Source organism: Carettochelys insculpta, chromosome 3 (assembly GCF_033958435.1).
Source record: "Carettochelys insculpta isolate YL-2023 chromosome 3, ASM3395843v1, whole genome shotgun sequence".
Classification (NCBI taxonomy): Eukaryota; Metazoa; Chordata; order Testudines; family Carettochelyidae; genus Carettochelys; species Carettochelys insculpta.
Window position 1 is genome coordinate 202,146,202 of NC_134139.1, and position 16,335 is coordinate 202,162,536.

At 52.1% G+C, this 16,335-nt stretch overlaps 1 protein-coding gene across 5 annotated transcripts in view; it reads left to right on the top strand.

The window, feature by feature from the left end:
• Positions 1–16,335, top strand: part of EFR3B (EFR3 homolog B) — a 127,179-nt gene that overhangs the window by 47,422 nt on the left and 63,422 nt on the right. For all 5 annotated transcript variants that reach the window (XM_074991425.1, XM_074991426.1, XM_074991428.1 and 2 more), the window contains exons 2-4: positions 951–1,027; positions 5,246–5,373; positions 10,920–11,070. In XM_074991425.1, coding sequence (XP_074847526.1) covers positions 951–1,027; positions 5,246–5,373; positions 10,920–11,070 — 356 coding nt within the window. The remainder of the gene's footprint in view (positions 1–950; positions 1,028–5,245; positions 5,374–10,919; positions 11,071–16,335) is intronic.

Here is a 16,335-nt window from a genome sequence, read left to right on the forward strand (position 1 = left end):
AGTAACCCCTCTGGCCACAAACTTTGCTGCTTTCACCTCTCAGCGAGAAGAGGTTTTCTTCCAGGGTCTTGGGGCAGAGGCTGATCAAAGTGACTCAAAACCAGGGTATTTAAAACCAAGCGTTATTTGTTCATCCGAAGGGACAGAACAAGCAGACGAAAGGGTTGATCAACACAAGGCCTGTCCGGCTGGGTCTTACCTCAACTTTTGCCTTTCCTTGCAGGGGCTGGGACGTGTCCCTCGGCCCAGACGTGTGATGCATGGCCTGGGCGAGATGAAGCGCCCCAGCCGTGTTCTCCTTAGATGTCTCTGCCAGAGACACGTCTCCAGCTGTTGCTGCTTACTGCTCCCCACCCTGTAATGCCTCTCTGAGCCAGGCTCTCTAATGGCTTAGTGCCTCTTTGGTCCTAGGCAACAGCCTGGGGGAAGTTTAATCTGTTAGCCTGTTTGGAGCCAGGCAGGTGGGCATTTCCCTATTAATCATTCCCTTAAAGACCCTGGGCATTATCTTGGGTTCTTCGTTACGTGTCATTGCTTCCTTACCTGTTTGCTTTTCCCCAGCTGCTTTCTTGGATCTAACTCCATGCAGCCAGGCAGGATCATACGCAGCAGGTAAACTGAGGATACTCCTAAAGTAGGACAGAGAACCCGTTGGGGCTCTGCATGGGATTCCCAGTGTTCTCCTTGTTTTCTCAGTTGTGATATTTTGCAGTGGCGTTACTCTTCGTGGTTCATCCCTTTCCAAGTCCTCGCAGCCCTGAGCAGTTACTGAGTCATGTTGTGATGGTTATTATCCTTTGTTAGCAGGGTCCAGGTTTTCTGTCCAATGTGCCTCTCCCTGGAATCTCCTCCTTTGGTCCGAGCATGCTGCTAGCACTTGATGAAGAATACATAATGAGGGGGACCATTGCCTTGCTGTAGTCCTGAATAGCTTTTTCTTTCTTTTCCAGGTGTGTGTGGTTGCTGCGGCGCATTGCGTCCCCGGTACAAGAGATTAGTTGACAATATCTTTCCGGAGGATCCAGAGGTAAATGAGGTTCCCCTTTTTTACATGAAACTCAGCAGCTTCACAGCCTGCTTGCTGGAAACAGTCGCAGAGTTTCCATGTTTCCCCTGTGTGCAGGGAACTGCAGAAACTCAGGCCAGGTGTACAGCAGACCTTAAAGTCAGTCGTAGACAGGCATTTCCAGCTATGGCATTTGCGTAGCTGGAATCAACTTATCTACCATCGACATACGTGGCCGTCATCACCATGGGAGGTTGACAGGAGAAACTCTCCCATCGGACCAGGCTTACTCCTAATGAGATTAAGGAGTACAGAGGTCGACTGTTGACCCTGATAGTTTAATTTCACGTGTCACGCATGAGAAGTTGAACCCAGGAAGATCGACCCTGATCGGGTCGATTTACCAGACAGCCTAGAAGTACCCTTGCTGTCGTTGAGTGCTATTCACCTGCATGCCTGGAAAGGTCCTTGCAGAAGAGGGGACTTTCTAAGGCTCACAGGGCCGTACAGGGAGGATTTTAATTTCTGTAATGTGCCCTTGATTTTGTCGGAAGTATTTTGTGTTGGTACCAAAAGACCAAGCCCGTACTCCTCGAGCTGTACTGTCCTCTCTGGGTTTGTCTAGACCAGGGCTTAACAGATTCCTCGTCAGCTTGAGGTGATGACCACAGCTGCAAATACTAGTCTAAATGAATCCCACACACCACCTGGGTGTAGTGTTCTATCCCTGCCAATGGCACAGAGACCACTTAGGGATTAGTGAGCCTGCTGCAGCCTTAGCTAAGAGGCAGATGGCTTTTAGGTTATGCACTAGAGGCTTGTGCATTCAGCTCCGGAGGCGCCAGGTTCTATCTCGCGCACCGATCAGCCGCGTTACATAAACCATCCCCCTACATTAGCGCCAAGGCTCTGGCGCATGTGGTGAACTCCAGGCTGAGTTCTGTCCCGAAGTTGGCACAGTGTCTAGCCTGGCACTTATGATCACGACAGTGAACTTGAGCTAACTGCAATCAGTTGCTCATCTGTAGCACCTTTCTTCCTAGAATTCAGAAGCATTGGCTGCTAGTGATTTTTCCCAAGCTCCCTGGGTGGCTGAGCTGTACAAGGAAGGTAACCTAGGACTCCTGGCTCCCAGGATTGCCCTAAAGCAGGGTGTCCCAAACTTTATATAGTTAGAACCCATTTTTTTTTCAGTTCCTTATTTTGTGGCCCAAAAATATAAACACATGTAAGAAAAGAATGAAAAATGAATAAATGTTCTGTGTTTTTATTATTTATTAACAATAATAGTAGTACATAATAATATAAATCTGGGTTGAAATACTTAACTGCCTAATTCGTTGTTACTTTTGTTATGCAGGGAAATACAAAATGAACCAAATTAATAGGATTGTGCCTGATAATTTGTATGTTTTCTAAGAACCGATACTTTTTTTCCCAAGCACTGGTATGGGGCTCTGGACCACACTTGGGAAACGCTGCCCTAAAGCACAGACAGCAGAGTCAGGAATATGCGTCACTGCCAGTTTTTTTTAAAGAGCATCTCACGTCGGGTGTTTATTTCTCACATTGTCACACGTCTCTGTGTGACATCGGTTCCACTCTGTGTGTGTTTCCCAGACTTGGAGAAGAGCCTTGTGTAAGCTTAAAGGCTTGTCTCTCTCCCAGGGAAGTTGGCCTGACAAAACATACGTGCCCCACTTGGGCTTTCCTGACACCTGTGTCGTTTCAATGGTTGATGTCACAGGTGGATAAGGACCAGGCCCGCTGATGTGGGAGGGAGGGGATGTTGCCCCAGAGCCCAGCAATTCAGAAAGGCCCAGGGCTCCCAGTTTCTACTGCCAACACAGGAACAGCAGCAGCCAGAGCCATGAATCCTTTAAATTGCTGCCAGAATGCCAGGCAGCATGCTCCGGCTGGCTCTGAAGACGGGGCCCTGTGGCCCAGTGTTCTGGGTGAGGCTAAGGGTTGGCTGTCCTCAGCCGTGTCCATTCCATCCAAGGTCCCACCCCTCCTGGGAACACGGAGATGCCCCCCAACTTCACCCACAGGCCCATCAAGCGTGTGCCCCACTGGTAAGGACATAAACAGGGGAAGTAGGAGCAGCAGAAGCCTCTCCAGAAGCGAGGCTGGTATTTTCACTCTGAAGTCCTTGGCAGTACAGAACGAGGGAGGAGGACTGTTGAAAGCATCTCAAAGGGGAACAGAATGATTTCCAAAGAAAACTGTTTTTTCAAAGCTTTTCATGACACATAAGCAGCTCTCGGGGATAATTACCTGCCCACTCAGGGAAAGTGTCAATCCCTCAGCTCTCTTTGAAGATGCTGTCATTGTCCTGGGAAAAGATGTTTCTATCGCGACGCCCTTGAGCCTCGGGATAAGAAAGGACTGACTGGAGCAGCCCTTTGATACCTTAGAGTATAATTTTGCCTGAAGGAATGAATGACATTTTCTTTTGCTGAAACTACTGAAGAGATGTTCTGCTGCTGATGGCTACAAAACAGATGCATAATAAATGTCATGGATGGGTGGAAGAATACTCTAGCAACAGCTCCATGTAACTGAGTCTGGCCACACAGAACCATACAGAGTCATAGAATTCTAGTACTGGGAAGGACCTTCAGAGGTCATCAAGAGGCCCCCTGCCCTCACAGCAGGACCCAGCACCACCTAGATCATCCCAGACAGGTGGTTGTCTACCCCATGCTTAAATATCTCCGGTTATGGAGATTCCATAACCTCCATAGGCAATTTATTCCAGTGCTTAACCACTCTGAGGGTTAGGAAGCTTTTCTTAATATTCAGCCCAGGCCTCCCTTTCTGCAGTTTAAACCCTTTGCTTCTTGTCCAATTGTCTGTGGTCAAGGAGAACAATTTTGCTCCCTCCTTCTTGTGATTTCCTTTTAGGTGCTTGAAAACTGCTCTCATGTCCCCTCTCAGCCGTCTCTTTTCCAAACTAAACAAGCCCAGTTTCTTCAGTTTTCTCTCATAAGTTCTGTTTTCTAGACCTTTATTTTTTCTCTCTTCTGTGGACCTTCTCCAGTTTCTACACATCTTTCCTGAAACGTGGTGCCCAGAACTGGACACAATACTGCAATTGAGGCCTAACCAGCACAGAGTAAAGCAGAAGAATGACTTCTCATGTCTTGCTCATTACATTCCTGTTAATGCATCCCAGAATCACATTTGGTTTTTTGCAACAGTGTCACACTGTTGACTTCTATTTAGCTTGTGGTCCACTATGACCCCTAGATCCCTTTCTGCAGTAGTCACCTCCTTATGAATCCCATCATACATGAGCAGGAATTAAACTTGAGATGCTCAATGAGTGGTCTTCTAACAGGGTGGCAATAAAATCTTCAAAGAGAGCTGGGAGACTGTTGCTCGTGCTGACAACGCACGTAATTATCCCAGTTACTTATGCAACCCCTTGAAGGTGTAAACTGCACCAGGTGTACAAGGCAGTCTCTGGTCTAGTGTCTTCTGCCATTGTGGCTGAAGATCACTTGGTTCTAAAGACCGTCGTAAAGAGATTATGAAAGGTGAGTCTTCGCATGTCTAGCATTCTCTTATCGGAGGTGGCCCAGGTGCCTGACAAACGGCCTTTGAGCCAGCTACCTGCGCACAGCAGTGAGTCGCTACCACCCATGCAAAAACTATGTGGCTTGTCACAGCTGGAGGCAAAGCTTGAGGCAAAAGGAGCAATAGCAGAGGTGACCTGTAACAGTTGAGCTCTGTTTCTTTCAGTGGAGTGAGGCAGGTTGAAGGCTGATGCAGGCTGGCAGGTTGTCAGCCCCAGAGGCAGAGGTCTCGGATTGTTCCTCAGTTGTCAGTTCCTCAGCTGCCTGCTTCCGGCCTGACCCGGAGGGCTCCCTGGCAAGCAGTACAGCTTTGGCCAGTCAGTCCTTTGATCCTGGGCCCCGGCTGCCAGCCTGTGTCGGCTGTGAAGCAGCTGCTGGGAACTGCAATGACTCCTGCACTACTTTCGCTCAGGCTGCAGGACAGCAGATACTTAAATGCTAATGGATGCTGACAGCTGACTTGGTGGGGTGAGGGGTTCTGGAATCTGGCCAGCCTCAGAGATATGAGCGGTTAATTGTCTAATGGGACCCCTGATGTAACCCAGTCTGGCAATCTGCATGACTCCCAGGGCTGTTGATTTTAAGCTGGCGGCCGAGAGCTGAGGATTGCCTTTCAGAATGCGAAGATGCTCATGCTCCCTGTGTGTCTGTTTTCCAGGATGGGCTGGTGAAAACCAACATGGAGAAGCTGACCTTCTACGCGCTGTCAGCACCGGAAAAGTTGGACCGCATTGGCGCCTACCTCTCAGAGAGGCTGATCCGAGATGTTGGCAGGCACCGCTATGGGTAAGGGGCAGGAGGACTCTGACTCCCCAGCCATTGTGTGGGAAGAGCGAGCACTCAAAAGGCGTGGGAGGAGATCCACACAAAGGCTGAATGAAGCTAACGGGATGAATCGGTACACTAAGCACTGAAATAGACATGCATCCTGGGACACCCCAGCTCCTGTGTTCTCTGTTGCCTGGGCAGCTGCACATAGGTTATACCTAGACGACTGCAAGATTTCCCACTAACCTTTCCCAAGTACCAGGTATTACCTTGTTACAGGGCCGAGATGAGCTTCTCTTTCTGGGGCGATATTGAGTGATGACCTATTTAAGGGAAAACAATGAAAAGTCCTGTGGCACCTTATAGACTAACGGCTCTAACAGAGCGTAAACTTTCATGGGCAAAGACCCACTCTGTCAGATTCCTGTTTAAGGAAAATAAACTATATTTCATTTGTTTACATGGCAGGTTTTTTGGCTTGGCCAGTTGATGATTCTAGAGCCTTTCTCCATTTTTATCCTGCTATCTTTTCTGTAGTGCCATGTCTGGGACTTTTGTTGTTTACAAAAGAGGTCCCCTTGGGAGCAGATCACTTTGAAGACCAGACAGCTGCTCTGATTAGAGATGCCAAGAGTGCCGAGGAGATGGCTCTTTGAAATAATGGAGAGACTGATTCTCTTTGTCTTGGCATCAAAGACTGGGCTGACAAATGTGAATTAACATCATGGTGCAGCATGAAGTTCAGTCTGGCTTTCATCCTCTGAAGAAGAGGAGGCAGAGGGATGTACCTATGAAGTGAAAAAGTTGAAAAATTTTCAAAGCCTGCTGCACATCAACTGTTATCAGGGCTGACAAGGCACCTCAGTGCTCTGCCTGATGCTATATATAATGAGTGGCTGCTAACAGGGCTCTGCATGCTACACAGAAAAAAAGACAGGCTTCCTGGGCTCCGGTTTTCATATATGCATGGAATTGACTTGGTGCATTGGTTAATTCCCTGCAGAAAGGCAGATCTCAAGTCTTCTGCTAATGCCCACAATCAAGTTCAGGTCATCACTGGCTGGAATTGACGTACTTCTTCACCCCAGCCTCCTGCTGTGACCTGAACTCAAAGGCAATGAATCATAGTCCAGCGTAAACAGCCAGAGGAGATGCGCAGAGTTTAGCGTGCATTCGCTGATCTCCTGCCTTGTAAGATGACGTTACAATATTTACTGCAGAAGCTTTCTCCCATGCTAGTAGTCCCACAGGGTGTCCTCTCTGACACCCGTGATCCAGTTTGCTTGCCCTTGTATTTTCTTTAATGCTCTAGAAGTTAGTGGGTGTTTTTGAGTTCATCTGCAACAGAACCCAGCAGTTGGTAGCAGACAGCAGGTGTTGATCATGTACCAGGATTCACAAGCCCCCTTGGTCCTTTGGACCACCCTGTGTTCAGTTGTTCCCAAACCAGACTTTCAAGCACAGCCTCGGAGGAGGAGCTGTGTTAGCCTGTATCTTCACAAAACAAAAGGAGAAGCCCTGGAGCCCTTTACAGACAAAAAATAGCACCTCATTAATAATATTGGTAGTCTGTAAGGTGCTGCAGGGTTGCTCTGTTTGTTCTGTTTTAAATACAGATTTGACCTCCCTGGGCTAGCACTCTCAGGACCAGAGTGGTCCCAGGCCAGGATTTTGCTGGAAGAGGGGAGGTCAGTGCTTCCCTGATGGTTTCCCGGTCCTGCCCACTCTTCCTTGGCTAAAGCCCTGACTTCCCAGCGCTGGCTACCCACACCATATCCCAGCCGCAGGCCACCCAGTTCCCAGTCCCAGATGTGGTTCCCTGGCTTCTCCTGTTGCCTGTTTCCTGCCTCGGCCTCTACTCTGGGCCGCAACCCCCCTGCTGCCAACCAGCTGTGGCTGCCCTGACCAGGGCTCCTGGTGGCTGGTCTCCCAGCTTTGGTTTCAGAGGTTCAACCTTATTGCAGTATAGGGTTCGTGGCACCCCTTTTAACTATACACAGCTGGGCTCGGTCCCACTGCATCCTGTACCAGTGTAACCAAGGGCATCTTCAGGGGTGCTTCACTGGTCTAATACTGAGGCAAGTGAGCAGAATCAAGCCTGGTACGAACTGTTCAAACACGCACCTTCCTCACATGCCGTTACCAGGGCCTTCTGTGCTCCCTGACTCTGGCCTGGGCCCAAGCCCCAGAACCCACCCTTTGCTGCAGAACTGAGAAGCAGTTGCAGACAGGTGATGGGAGCTGTGTGTGGCCGCAGATGGGGACTAGCATCCACTGGGAACCTCGGGGCAAGGTGGAGAGGCTCCGCCTCTGTGTCCCAGAAGGGGCGGGGCCAGGAGCCAAAGGGGCAGGACCAAAAGTAGGCCGCCCTTAGTGCCTCTCTGTCCTCAGCGCTGGGGCTCCCTGCGTTCCTTCAGAGCCATGTGGAACGGCCACCCAGCGCTGCTGCCGCATTTCACAGGGGCCCAGAGCTTGTGCCGCTGCTGCGGCTATTTTGGTGGTGGTAGCAGCACGAGTTCCAGACCTCTTTCAAGCCCTGGGGCACTGTCCTCACTGCCCACCTCTGTCGGTGGGCCTGCCAGCGTCTGCTGCAGGGTCGGCAATGGCAGACTCTTGGCTCTGGGCTGGTGGCCTTACCGTTAGACCGGTGCTGTCCAATAGGAATTCAAAGGTGGCCACGCTTGTGGTTGTTGTCTTTCCATATTCGCCACATTAGATTGCTAAATAAATGCCCTCCCCCACAGCCAGGCACTCCTAGCCCCTGCTTTAAATAAATACCCTCCCCCAGAGCCAGGCACTTCCAGGCTCCCTGTTCTAATTCAATGCCAGTAACTGACCAGGACCACTGTGGCTGCCACGCACTTCTCCCACCAAGCGGTGGGGTACGTGCACGGAGTGGGCGGGCAGCGCTCCCTGTGGGCTGCTCTCAGGAGGAGCCATATTTAAAGGCTCCAGGAGCCACGTGCAGCTGGAGAGCTGCTGGTTGGCAATCCCCCCATTCGTTGCAATGCAGCGTCCTATTTGCCACATATAGTGAGTGGTGAATGTATTGGACATGGCAGCGTTTGAGCGTGTTGCCAGCAGTCTGGGACTAGATCTGCGTTTCCCACGCTTGCCCTCCCAACACACAAACCTGTCCAGTGGGCTGCTGTGTCTTTTGATCAGGTCATGGGGGTTTAGCAGATTTCCCCAGGGTAACTCTGAAGTCTGACAGGTATGTCTGGAAAGCCCAGTTGTGTTTGCTAATCCCAGATCCCATCTGTCACTCCTGGGCAGGTCTATAATAGAACCACTGGGGTATTGGGCCAGATCCTCAGGTGATGTAAATGGAGTCAGGCTGATCTATACAAGCTGAGCACCTGGCTCTGTATCACTACTGCACTTTAATTTGGGGAAGGATCAAAAATAAATTTGGGGGGGGGCAGCCCCCTCCTTCCTCAAATGCAGTGTCCAGAGATGGTCTGGCCTGTCTTTGTTCTATAACTAGCCAACCACAGAAGTAATCCGTAGAGCAGGGCCACCTGCAGCCTGCATGTACAGGCATGTCCAGAGCCACAGCCGAACAACGAGATTCAGAAATCGACTGTGGCACAGGATGACTTCTGAAATTGAAACAGTCAGGCAGCCAGTGCGGTAGTGTGCATCCAAGAAATATTCATGCCCCCCGTTCAGAGTCGTCTTTGGTCTCTCCTCTCTGGATCAAACAGCCACATTTAAAAAAAAATACGATTTAATAAGGGACCTTAAAGACCAGCTGTGGCAAATGACTGCAAACGGTCTGGTGAGCTGCCACTCAACTTCTCCCTGAGGTGTTCGTCATCTCTTCCATCCTGGGAGCTGAGAGGCACCTGCCACTCTCGCTGACATCCGTGAGCAACGGGAGTATGACCTTTGAGCAGAGGATGTGGGAGTTGCCTTCTCTCGTGATCTGCCAGCAGTGGGGGTGGTGACTGGTGGTGCAAGGAACAGTTTTAGCCTGGGTTTTTCTGGAACATCAGGGCCACCTGGAGAATTTTCAGGCTGCTTGTGGGTGTGTGAGGGCAGCATTGCAAAAGATTTACCCCGTGGAGTAGTGAAGCGTGCTTGACTCTGAGTGGGCTTTATAACTGGGAACAAGCTGAACACCTGGAAAGCTCCCTTAAATTGAAACATAAGGGGGTTGGACCCGTGTAACTAAATAAGTATCTGATCTAGTTGAGTGTCCGTACGCAGAGCAGACTGACTAGGTTCATAGATTCCTGGCCAGGAGAGACCATTGTGATCCTTGAGTCTGATCTCTTCTCTTGGTGTTAGACATCTTCCCCAAATGAATTCCTTTTAAATTAGAGCATACGTTTAAAAAATCCCTGCCTTGATTTAAGAATTGCCAAGTGACAGTGAATCTCTGTGGTCTTCAGTTACTTGTCCTAATGGATAATTATCTTCCCTGTTAAAAACACTACACCTTATTTCTAGTCTGAGTTTGTCCGGTTGCAACTTCTTGTGTTTGGATCCCATCAGGCCTTTGTCTGCGAGACTCCATGACCCCAAGGTTGTGGAGCTGAAGATGGAGAGGACATGGGATGAATCATTAGTCGTTTGACTGGTACCAGGCTTTTGTTTCTGGCTTCGCTTTGTTAGGAAGGTGCAAATGGCCTTTTTCCCCTTTAGCAAAGGAATCTGAATCCAGTCCCGGTGCTTGCAGACATTCTGGTGGAGCAGGGCTCAAAGTTATTAACTCAAGGGCTGGGGAGGTGAGATGTCTGGCTTCCCCCAAAGTGCTCTGTGCTGCTACCAGGTTAAACTCTCTGTCATTCCTGCTCCACCACACTGCCTCTGTGTCCCCACAATCTCAGCTGCCAGTTAAACTGGAGGGCCAATCCCACAGGACTACCATCACCACCTTCCAACCAAGATGCTCTTGGGTAGCTTTGGAAAACACTGTTTGGTGCCTGTTCTGTTCCTACTTCCTGGTGTTCTCTGGGTCTTGTGGAGTGGAGGTTATTACTAGAGAAGTTAACATACCTGTTGCGTTCATTCCTTCTGAGGCACCTGGCGTTGGCCAGGGTTGGAAGACCGGGTGCTGGGCTAGATGGACCTTTGGTCTGATCCAATGTGGCTGCTCCTGTGTGAAGAGAATCCTGTGATTGCTTTCCAGAGTAGCACTTCCCGTGGCTTATTCCCCACCAGACATCACTTCCGCCCTCCGTTCACACCATTGCAACCTCTTGCGGAGTAATGGATGCTGGGAGCTGATTAACCCTTTCAGAAGCAAATCATCAGGGCTCCATTGTCAGTGCAGGATTGGGCCCCAGACTGCGGGAACATCCCCAGACCTTCAAATGCAAACCAGAATGAGTTACCTGGAGCATCTCACGGCACCCCAAAGGCTTGTGCCGCAGGCTGGTATTAACCCTGCTTTACAGAAGGGGAAACTGAGGCATGGGGTGACATGACTAGCTCAGGCTTGCGCAGTGAGCCAGCAGGTCAGCTGGTAGGTGACTGAGGCCCAGTCCCCCTGCTCTAAGCACCCGGCCTCCTTCCTTTCACGGTGAGTCACTCCCGCCCTGTGCTGTTTCCCTCAGGTACGTGTGCATTGCCATGGAAGCGTTGGACCAGCTGCTAATGGCCTGTCACTGCCAGAGCATCAATTTGTTTGTGGAGAGCTTCCTGAAGATGGTGGCGAAGCTGCTGGAGTCAGAGAAGCCCAACCTGCAGATCCTGGGCACAAATTCGGTAAGCAGCAGCCGTGCTGGTCTCCCCCTTCAGAGCCACCTTTTGCAGTGCCAGGGGATCCTGGCTCCATGCTGCCTGTTCCAACACACAGGGGCACAAGAGTGTGTTCACACACACCAGCTCCCTCCCTGGAGCACCAGGTTCAAGCCTGGCTCAGATCCTTCTTTATCCACCTCACCAAACCTGTGGGTGGGTGGGTGGGAAAAATCTCCCGTTGGGACAGGCCCGGGCCTGGAGCACTGGGGTGAGCTGGGGGGCTGCAGGCCAACGAGCAGAGCAGGGGCTGGGCGGATCAGTCAGAGCCCATGACAGAAATAGCAGGGGGCATGCGGCGCTCAACTGAACAATGTCGTCCAAAGAGCAGAAGTCACAACAGCCCCCCCAACCTAGAGTGTGTGTGGCAAGGGGACAGGGAGGCTAGCTCGTTCTGTGCCCTGTAGACCAGTCAAGTGCAGGACAGCCACAGAGCGGGCTGGGGGGTGAGGGGCCAAGAAAGAGGTTGAGGTTGTGGAGTGGGACAGACAGGGAGGCGCAGGGCAGGACAGATCCAGAGAGGAGGTGGGCGAGTGGTGGGATGAAGAGGTAAGGGGAATGGGTGCAGAGGAGAGAAGGTTATGGGGGAAGAGCAGGAGGAATGGGGTGAGGATATAGAATAGATGGGGGAACAAAGCAGCAGCAGAGGTGGGGATGGAGGCATGGGGAGGGGGCTGGGGAAGGTGGGGTGAATTTGGGGGAGAGAATGAATGGAAACAGGACAAAGGGGAAGGGAAAGGCTGCATTAAGCATTAATTTGTCTGGGTCTGGAGACCCCTGCAGGCCAGCACTGGGAGCTCATGGCCGCACTCTAATGGATCTTAATGTGTAGCAGGTAGGGCAGGTCCCTGCATGGAGCCTCTGTCATTTCTGTCACATTCTCACCCTGTCTGAGCAGCAATGCACACCGCAAGAGCGGGGAGCCAAGGACGACAGTGCCTGTTAGCGTTGGCTTTCGGTGCCTGGGATTGTGTGGTGTCCCGAAGCTGGAGAGGCCATAAAGGGACATGGTCATTTGGGGCAATATTTGCAGAAGTAGCCATTCGTTTGGGATGCCTCATTCCTAGGAGCCTCTCACAAGCAACGTAGGGCTCGATAGTCAGAGGTGCCTGGTGTTGGCAGCTGCCATCACCTCCACTCGCAGCTGCTGCAGGATCTCCAACCTATGCATTCAAAATTGGGAGTCAGGTCTCCCGAAATCACGGACAGCGCGTGGACTCTGTGGAAATCAAGTTGGGTCCATGTGCTGTCTGTGAACAGACGAAAGGGCTGAATTAGCCAGCGAGTTCCTTTGCAAGAAATAATTTTGATAACCGCTACAGCTCAAGTATGTAATGTTAGCCCCATTCTACAGATGGGAAAAGCAAGGCACAGGGGGCTGAAATGACTTCCTCCAAACCACATGGGCCAGAAGTCCCAGTTCACAAGCCCCTGCTCTAACTACTACACCGTACTGCTTCCAGCTGTATAACTACTCATACAATTGCTCTTCATGCCCGCATTTGGTGAGACGACCAGAATAGCTTAAAAGTTGCTTCATCTCTCTGAAGCACAAGCTGTATGTGATAATTAGTCTTCTGAGGACACAGCACACCTCTGAGAACTTGGTTGGATGGCTTTGGCGTTGCTCGTGATAAACCTTTAGGCAGCAAGGACTCTTGTGCTCAGCTCTCCTGTCCCATCTTAGCCTGAGAGTTGGCCGCTCTAATGGTCGTCTGGTGGGGTGGTGAACCCTGCTCCTTGGTTGCGGCCACTGCAGTGGCTGCATCCCAGCTGGCAGGCAGGTCGGCCCTGTGCTGTGTTCTGCCTGTGTCTCGCCGCAATACAGAACATTCCCATGAGCAGCGTGGGTTATAAATATCACCGCACGGAAAGCGGAGGCAGAGTCAAAAGCTTTCACACCCCGTTCTTCATCGACGTTAATAGTTCTAAATTGAAAGTGATGGGGAAGTGCCACAGTGCGTCTGTCAGCAGAGCTATTAATCCACAGGCATCCGAGAAGCACGATCATCGATTGGTCAAATGAAGTCAGCGTAACGCCGCTCTTGGCAGGCTGAAGTGGCGGGGCAGCCCTGTCTTCTACTGCAGCGACTGCTATTAACCCCCAGCCTGCTCCTTCAGTAGCCGCTTCGCATGGAATATCATGTTGGCGTAATGCCAGAGGCACTGCTCTACGGCCTTGGCTCAGAGCCAGCTGTCCTTTAGCTCATGTGGGAGGGCACAAGGCGTTAGCCCCTCTGGTTGTAAGTTCAGTCCGTCCTGCTGATGATCCTGAGTGTCAGCATGACACTGACACCAAGCACAGAATCTGTATTCCCTGGTCATAAAGTGCCTGTCTGTTCATGGACAGGAGACTCTCCATGAGCTGCTTAAGGCCTATGACACACAGTTGATCCATTCAGTAGAGGGCTGTGGTCTCTCCCATCCTCGTCCCCCACAGTTCATTCTGACAGAGTGTATTATAGAGCACGGTGAACAGTAATTACCTGTCGTCCTCTGGGGAGTCATTCTGCAGGCAAGAAAACCGAACCCCAGAGAGGTTTAGCGTTTTGCCTTAGCCTGCAGAAGGCATCTGTGGCAGAGCTGGGGTTAGAACTGGGAAGCTCCTGGTTCCCAATCTAATGTGTAAAGCACTCAGCAAGGCTGTGTCCAAACAGCCCCCGCCCTTTAGCAGCTCTGATGGGACGGAACACGACTCCCAAGCTGGGCTGCGGCTCAGGACCCCTTATACACACAGCACAGACATTTCCTCTCCCAAAGGTGTGGCAGCAAGTCAGAGGAGGAGGTGCCTGCCACGTGTGTTCATTGTACAGTCACCTGCAGAGGTCTCAGCTCAGCACCTCGCCAGGTGCTGGGCAGGCAATGGGAGGGCCGTAGAGGCAGAAGGAAGCAAGAGATGACAGACATGTTTTGGTTTGTGGCGGCAGGAGCCACCTGCTGTCCTTGGCTGCCTGGAGCATAGTTGTTTTAGTGGGAGTTGCTTACCTCCGCATGGGGCAGAGGAGGAAAAAGTGCCCAGAAAGTTACTTGAGTAAAAGGACAGGCAGGGCGGGGGAGGCGTGTACATAAGTACAAGTCACTGGTGGGAGGCTCCCCCAGAAAACTACTTGAGTAAAAGTACACACACAAACACACTGCATGTCATGTCCTTATTGAACTCAGGTGCCCAGAAGTGAAAGCAGCTGCAGTCTTACTTGAGTAACACATTGGGCACTTTTTCTACCTGTGGTGGGGGGAGCCAGCGTGCTGCTTGCTGGAGGATTGGAGGGGACAGTCGTTGGCTGCTGGGCTGGAGACCATCCAGCCCAGTGCTCTCGCTGTGCTGAATGCCGGGGAGGCTCAGCGAAGCCGGGGGTAGCTGTGGGGGGAATAACTGGGTCTGTCTCTGTCCCGTTCCTCCTAGAGGCCTTGGGCAGAGCAGTCCAGTATGGAGTGGTTCTGCAACAGCAAGGGGAGCCCTGCTACCAGAGGCTTTGGCAGGGAGCAAGGTTTGTCACTACCAGAGCCGCACTGCGGAGAAAGCTGCTCTCATCTGCTGTGCCGGGGTAGGGCGGAGGCCGATTGTCCTGGGGAAGACTTGACCGCTACTGGGCCGTGGCCTGGGCAACCCTCTTTCCTGACGTTGATGCTTTGGTGGATTTCGAGGCCACCTGTGGTCAGGGACTGATTTGGGAAAGCACAGGGGAGCCGGTGCACAGGGAGAATATCCGTCCAAAGACCCAGGGCTGGGCTGAAGAGAGATTCGCTGCTGCAGAATGGGGCTGGATTGCCATGCCTATGGTTATGCCATTTGCTGGCTTGGAAGCCATGCTCAGCTGAATCCTGCCATTTTCCTTTGCAGTCCCTGTGCCAACAGGTCAGCCGCCTCCTGCACGCCCTGTCCTGGCCTGAGGGTGCTCCGTCAGCCTCAGTTTCCCCCTCCAAGGGTGCTTTACTCCACCCAGTCTCCTGGGGGGGGATGGCTGAATAACAAATAATCCAAGAGATGCAGTGGGGGAGATAACGTCTTTCATTAGAACAACTTTTGCTGGAGAGAGAGAGAGAGAGAGAGAGAGAGAGAGAGAGAGAGAGAGAGAGAGCACAAAACTTTCCCTCTGACACAGAACTTCTCTCCAGGCCCAAATAAAGTCCCTCAGAGCAACACAGAACTTCATCCTCCGCTGCAGTGCCTTCCACGTGAGCTGAGCCGCTTCCTGTGTCCGGGTCTGCTCATATGGTGCTGTTACTCCCTCTGCCTCCAGCTTCCAGGCCAAACCTTTCACCCACTTCCCATCTCCTGCCCGCCCTCAGCTGGGCTCCTGTGTGATAGTTTTCCTCCTCCTGTTTCCCCTGGCTCGTTAGGGGAACGTGCCCTCCGGCCGGCTCCATCAGACAGGCTGCTAATGAGGCACAGGAGTAGGGTGACCCTATCTCCCCTGGCTAACTATGGGACATGGGGAATGACCCCCATCCTGGCCAAAATGGGACAGATGTCTGGGGCACTGGGAGCAGGGTTGCCACTCCACCAGCAAAGCTCCTGGCTTCCCCGAGTTATGGGTGGCAACCGCAAACCCCGCACAGGTCCAGCTCCTGGCTGCCTGAGCTGGGGGGTTCTGGCTCCAACCCCACTGTGGCCAAAGTTCAGCGCCACCCCCGCCGCAATGGCTCCGACTCCAGCTCCAGCAGCCCTGCTCCAAACCTCTCCTCCCTCCCCCAGCCCAGGCTCCAGCTCCAACCTTCGCAGCCCAGCTCAGCCTCCCACAGCTCCAGCTCCAAGCCCTGCAGCCTCTGTCCCTGCTCTAACCCATGGCCCTGGCTCAGCGCCAGCTCCCGCTGGAGGAAGCTGGGCAGTAGCTGAGCCACTGCACGGTCTGGCTCCCAGCTCCCCAGGTGAGGGAAGCCGGGTGGCAATGGTGCAGGTCCATCTTCCAACTCTCTCAGCTGGGGAGAAGCCAGTGAACCCTGTGAAATGCAGGGCAATGGGACCCCTTTTGCAAAATAAATCAGGACGCCAGAATGGGGCCCGAAATACAGGGCCGTCCCTCCAAAAACGGGCTGGACGGTCCCCCAAGGAAGGGGGACTGGATCAGTTCCCTCCCCAAAGGGCCCAGTCCGTCCTGTGACACCCTCCTTGGGTTTCAGTGGAGTTGTGCTGGATTTAGGATGGTGCTGCCAACAGCAGAAATTGAATCCCAGGTCCTCAGCATCTCCGCAGAACAGGTTCAGTTTGTAGCTGCAACTCCTCAGGCTTGA